The 6,095-nt window shown below is 44.0% G+C and overlaps 1 protein-coding gene across 2 annotated transcripts; it reads right to left on the bottom strand.

The window, feature by feature from the left end:
* Positions 1-436: 436 nt before the first annotated feature.
* Positions 437-5,849, bottom strand: ddx5 (DEAD (Asp-Glu-Ala-Asp) box helicase 5). 2 transcript variants are annotated; one of them, XM_084926604.1, is made up of 13 exons: positions 5,687-5,848; positions 4,783-4,954; positions 4,575-4,671; positions 4,359-4,492; positions 4,176-4,241; positions 3,893-4,034; positions 3,622-3,782; positions 3,333-3,505; positions 3,133-3,243; positions 2,981-3,042; positions 2,832-2,891; positions 1,362-1,583; positions 437-1,184 (listed from the first exon to the last, which is right to left on the bottom strand). In XM_084926604.1, exons 1-13 carry the CDS (start codon positions 5,737-5,739, stop codon positions 757-759), a joined length of 1,881 nt encoding a protein of 626 aa, XP_084782730.1. In that variant the 5' UTR covers positions 5,740-5,848; the 3' UTR covers positions 437-756. The 2 variants fall into 2 exon arrangements, with proteins under 2 accessions (XP_084782730.1, XP_084782731.1); XM_084926605.1 differs by having other exon boundaries at positions 1,038-1,184; positions 1,349-1,583; positions 5,687-5,849.
* Between the last annotated feature and the right edge of the window lie 246 nt (positions 5,850-6,095).

The following is a 6,095-nucleotide window of genomic DNA, read 5'->3' as shown; positions in this document are numbered from 1 at the left end:
AGATGGAGACATTGCTTCATCTCAGCCTACTAGCAGCTCCACAGGTATTCAAAATTTAACATTAATGCATTTATGCAAACCCAAAACTCATGTTTTATGAACACTGTCATTAAGTTGTGGTAGGATGCAACCCTTTTAACCATTTCGTCTTCACCTGGCACCACCCTCCCTGCAAAACAAATACTATTTCAGCTACTAGATTAAGCAAGGTGATTTTTATTTTTACTCCTGCTATGGCAACATCAGTAACACAAAAACCCTATGACACCTCTGATTGTCATTAGGTCAAATTCTGGTTTAAGGGATTGTTGTACCTGATTGCACACTTCGCTTGAATTCTTGCAGGACCCTGACACCTGCTGGACATTGAGTCATACTAATACCGCTCCTCTAATGACTCAGCAACATTCATGTTGTAGTAAAGGAGACACAAAACTGTCTTTTCAGGAGTTTATTTGAAAGATCATGCAGTGCACTTTCAAGAAAGGAACTTAACATCACTTTCAATGATACACGTGAAAACTGATACATTTGTATTTACCTAGTACAAAAATTTAACTAAACAGGAATGTAACAAATTAAATAGCATTAGGAAAAATGTGTGCAACATCACTAGTGCTGCACTGCAGATCTTAAAAAGGTTTGACAGAGGTTGGAGTTGTTGTAACCCTGTTGTGTAAATACAAAAAAAATCTGGATCAAGTATACAACTCAGACAAAAAGCAATAAATTACTTCTTTCAAGTGTACGACAAGTTTACTGTGAGAACTGAGGAGGCATGGGGTACGGCACCAGTGACGGTGGAGGATGCTGCTGTTGCTGCGGCGGTGGCGGAGCCTGTCCCTGGGGGAAGGGGAATGGGGGATGACTCACACCATTCTGCGCAACAGCCTTACCAGCACCAAACTGCTGGCCCTGGAAGTTGTTCTGGCCTACGAATGACCCAGTCTGGTTACTACTAAAGTTTGACTGTCCGTTACCATTGTAGCTTCCTCCATTGAAGCCATTGCCGTTGTTGCCCCCATAGCCTCCATTCTGAGAACTCATGCCATAAGACTTAGCTGGTCCATTATCAAAGCCTCTGTTGTCCCTGTCCCTAAAATTGCCAAAATCGCGCCTTCCTGAGGAATACCTATCTCGATGATTATCTCGATAGTCACCACCTCTGCCTCCCCTTGAACGACCTAAAAAGAGATGTGGCAACATTAGAAAAGCGATACAGGAACACGTTTTAGTGAAAGCAATTTAAACTCAAAGTTGATGCAAAGATCAAGTCGTGACAAAGAAATTAATCTTAAAAGAAAGGAGGAGCGGGTTAAAGAGACTCATCACCATTTTTGTATCTCACCAATTAGATTTACCTCCTCTGTCTTCTGCCATTTGGAGGAGCTTTGGGTTGATAGCCTGGTTGGCCTCTCGAAGCACAGAGACGAGGTCGCCGGCTTGCCTCATGTTGTTTGGTGTGAAGAAGGTATAGGCTGTGCCTGTCTTTTGGCTACGAGCCGTTCTGCCAATGCGGTGGATATAGTCCTCGGAGTTGTTGGGGTAGTCAAAGTTGATGACAAATTTGACGTCTTCAACATCTGTAATGTTGCAGTGTGGCATAAAAAGAGGACAGCACACAAAATGTGCACCGGCGCCACCACAACAACCGGATCAAAAACAAAAGAGGGCAAGTTAGTATGGTCATGACGGTGGGATTGCTGGTTAACCCACAAAGGCTGCAAATTGACTGGCATTAGACACATAATCCTCGGGGAGACTACGGTGGGAAGAGAGAAACGATGCACACTCCGTTAGCTCCTAATCCAGTGAGAAAATAAAAACCTTCCCTGCTAAGCAACTGCCAAACCACACAAAAAAGAATGGATCAGCAGCCTTACCATTCTTGGAGTATGCATTCACTAGTCCATTCCCATTGCAGAACACGCCCCTCATATTGTCAAGTGACCTCATGTCGCTACACAGTAGGGCTGCTATGCACACTACTGCCTCCGAGTGTGCTTCAACTAGCTTTTACCGAGGTCCCTTTGTTACGCACACATGAGACCTTTGTTTTAAAGCTCACATGTGCGTCTCTTGGCAAGAAACTGTAGCTCTGAACCCATTTGCAGGATGTCTACAAGTGCACCCCTTCTCAGCTTTTCCAGACCCACTGTTCACTTGATCACAATGTCTCTCGTTGGCAGGTCTCGACATGACTTTGAAACGCAGGCGAGGGAGGAGTGTGAGCTTGGATTTTGTCCAAGTTTGTCCAACTAGCATGTCCCACTGTCACCAAAAGGGCCAGTAGCCATGTCTTTACAGAGGTGAAGGTATGACCGATCTGACAGACTGCTCTTCAGACAGAAGTTTAGGAAACTGCAACATTAAGCCACCCATGCTTTAAAAGTCTAATATGACTAATGACTTGCCATGCCCAAACAAATGCAAGACAATCAGAGGCTGTGTTGGTGGGCTTCGAGCTGGGAGAGTTAGAGCCTGGGTGTGTGAAGCAGTCCAAACCATTGCCAGAGAACAGATGAGCATATGGGGAGTCCTTCAACTTCCCCCTCTTTTAGGCAGGCCAGAGCGTTATTCTGCACTTGGGCCTGGTCACCTCTGTACATCTGCACAACTGGGAGACCCGTGCCTCGCCAGTCGGGACACCTCCAAGAATCCTCCTTCCCCCTCTGGATACCTGGGCTTGTCATGCCAAGGCCCTGCCACATAGACTGCTCCTTAAGGCCAGGGGAGAAACTCAGAAAGAAGCAGAAAAGTTAAAGAAAGCAAATACACTCTCTTTTTAGAGGTACAATATAGGTATTAAACACATCATGGAGGATACTGACCTAAACCCCTGGATGCAACATCTGTGGCAATGAGAATTGGCGCCTTCCCATATTTGAACTCTAGAAAAGAGAAACCAACCGCTGTAAGACTCAACCATGATCTGCACTTTTTATTCTGAATCTCAGTTTAACCACTGGTTTAAATTTACCATTGAGCACCCAGTCTCTCTCCTGCTGGCTTTTATCTCCATGGATTCCCATAGCAGGCCATCTAAAAGTAAACAAGGGTTCAAATTTAGTTGTGTTACTACATCTCAGCAAAAGCAGTACTTTAAAGCAGTAGTTTAGTTTTAACACTTACCCGTCCCTTCTCATCCTCCTGGTAAGGTCATCACACCGCCTCTTAGTCTCTACAAAGATGATGGTCTTGTTCTCCTTTTCACTCATTATTTCCTCAAGCAGACGAATGAGCCTACAAGAAATCAGACACTCCGTAAGTAAAACTGAGGAACACATCCTGTCACCTTACAGTTGGCACTTTACTATAGAACAGTTACTCACTTGTTCTCCTTCTCGCCATCATTGCACACATCCACTATCTGCAGGATGTTATGGTTTGCACTGAGCTGCAGTGCCCCAATATTGATCTGAACATATTCCTTCAAGAAATCTTCAGCTAGCTGGCGAACTTCTTTGGGCCAAGTGGCACTCCACATCAGAGTCTGCCGGTCAGGCTGCAAATATAAAAAATTTGCAACGCATTACATGTCTAGCAGGGAATCACTTTATTCCAACAAGTCTGCTTGGAAAGCAAAAAAAAAAAAAAAAAAAATTATATGCAGAAACTTACTCTGATTTGGTCAACGATTTTCCGAATCTGTGGCTCAAAGCCCATGTCCAGCATTCTGTCAGCCTCATCAAGCACAAGGTATGTGCATCTACGGAGGTTGGTCTTTCCTGCCTCCAGGAAGTCAATGAGTCTGCCTGGAGTGGCAATGCAGATCTCCACACCTTTAAAGGTAATAATGAGAAGTTAACATCTTAACTATACAGGGTAAGCACTTGACCCCCCCACCCCCACCCCCCCAAAAAAACTAAAAACTAAAAATAAGCAACAGTACCTCTTTCCAGGTCACGAATCTGGGGTCCTTTAGGTGCACCACCATAGATGCAGGTGGACTTTAGACGAGATGCTCTGCCATATTCAGCGGCCACCTGTTGCACCTGTTGTGCCAGCTCTCGGGTCGGGGCAAGCACTAAACACTGTTAGAGGAAGATAATAGCTTTTTACAAATGGCTCTGGGAGGCTACACAACTTCAACACTGAGAAAGAAAACACGAAAACCCCTACTCAAGCCAGTACTGAAGCTAACACACACATAAGGAAAGCATGTCGTTACTTACAATTGGACCATCTCCACGTTCCAAGAAAGGCTGGTGGTTGATGTGAACGATTGCAGGCAGCAGATACTGCAAGTCAAAACAGTTTCATAGGTAAGGAATGTATCAAGGAAATATTAAATCATCTGGTCAGCTCAGGTGATTAAAGCTGCAATTTGTTTAAAGACAAAAAAATACTGAACTTACAGCAAGAGTTTTGCCAGAACCAGTCTGAGCAATGCCAACCATATCCATGCCACTAAGAGCCAGAGGCCAGCCCTGAGCCTGGATGGGTGTAGGTTCAGTCCAGTTCTGTTTGTTGATGACATCCATCACATATGCTAAGAAGAAAGAAATCAAATGTTAACTGAAATAATTTAACCTGTTTGCAATACCATTTCACTAAGTTGTTTTCAAACTTACAGGGAAAGCTTGCTTCATGAAACTTCATGATAGGATTTGGGCAATCCCTCCCCTTCACTGTAATTGTTTTGGATCTCCTGTACTGTTCAACCTCTGGCTGCAAAGAGTGAAGAAAAATAAGATCAGTGGTCACAACCAATTGCATAACTTCTAACACGTGCAGGGCAGAGCACATGTCGGGAGGCGTTACAAAACATGTCATACGTACATGAGACCTCCGGGCAACGTCTGGATGCTGCTGATAGAAGTTTTTCTCAAACTTAGGGAGCTCGTCCAGGTTCCAGTGTTTCTTCCGCAGTCGGTCACCGGGATTGCCAAACTTTCCTCCACCGCCACCACCACCACGGCTTCCACCGAAACGAGGAGGCCCACCGCCATAACTGAAATTAATAAAGTAGTTTTTGTGTGTAAGTTTTTTTTTTCACTCAGTCTCCCTACAGTTATTATTAAAAATACGACTTGCGCTGTCACTTTAGGCACCGACTATTATAATATAGGAAACTTCTTATAAACTGCGTCATTCTCTGAAATTACATAGCTGCTATATACTTTCCAGCCAGCAGAGGAACAAAGAGGGGGCGAAAAAGCCGGCATTTTGTATCCGCATTCAAGCTACCACATGGCGAAAAGCCGACTAGCCAGCTGTGTTAGCATTACTAACATCACTCGCGCTGACCACAATCATTTCTCAGAAAAGGCTAGATTTAATCACAAAGGTGGGGAAAGCGAGGACGCGAAGCCAAGCGATTCCGATCACCAACATTTTGAATTAGCTCCCTGCTTCCTTCCGAATTTGCTAACGTATCCTGAAGCTAACGAAAACTCGGTGTGCCAGGGCACGAGGCCAAACTAGGCCTTGAGCCAAAGACAACGACAGCGGGCTTCTCTCACCGGCCTAGGCCTTGGGTTTGAAATATACCGGTCAAAAGCCTGTTTTTCCAAAGCGAGACACTTTCTGTTAATTCAGGTAAATTCTGCCTGTTTTTTCATCGACAAAAACTACAATATTGAGCTGAGTGGTTATTTTTTTCGACTATGAAAGCCTTTGGACATTTTTTACTAGACGGTGATTAAAAAAAATAAAGTCTAAACATATCAAATAATGTACTTACCCTCTATCTCTATCCCTGTCTCTGCCACGATCTCTGTCGGAATATCCAGGCATTTTGTATACAAATCGTATAAATTAAAAGGAAAAAGATAAATACACCAGACTTGGCCTGCCAACTGCAAAATTCCGACCGGCACTGACGCTGAAATGCCGGTATCGCAAAAACGGGGTCCGGTTTTTATAACAAGAGGAAGTTCCACCCCCCCGGGATGTATTCATCCGCCATACGGGGTTCGACTTTTAATGCTCAAAATGTGAATAAAACACACAATAACACACAACAAAGAAGTAAACTCACCATAACTTTTAAGCTATAAGCTGTCTTTGCATTCCGAGAGTTTTACTAAATCTATTTTAGAAGCTAAGCTTGGCAAAATAGAAGAAACGTCAGAAAGGCTTCAGAAATAATA

This window comes from Perissodus microlepis, chromosome 4, assembly GCF_051167445.1.
Source record: "Perissodus microlepis isolate ML-2025 ecotype Zambia chromosome 4, ASM5116744v1, whole genome shotgun sequence".
NCBI classification, from domain to species: Eukaryota; Metazoa; Chordata; class Actinopteri; order Cichliformes; family Cichlidae; genus Perissodus; species Perissodus microlepis.
This window is presented reverse-complemented; position numbering and strand designations above follow the sequence as displayed.

What these genes read in the sequence shown, in the direction of transcription:
- ddx5 (XM_084926604.1), bottom strand. Translation starts at nt 5,739, where the DNA reads ATGCCTGGATATTCCGACAGAGATCGTGGCAGAGACAGGGATAGAGAT. An exon ending in GATGGCGAGAAGGAGAACAA is followed by an intron (nt 3,244 to 3,332) that starts GTGAGTAACTGT and finishes GATTTCTTGTAG; the next exon opens with GCTCATTCGTCTGCTTGAGG. An exon ending in GAGAGACTGGGTGCTCAATG is followed by an intron (nt 2,892 to 2,980) that starts GTAAATTTAAAC and finishes TCTCTTTTCTAG; the next exon opens with AGTTCAAATATGGGAAGGCG.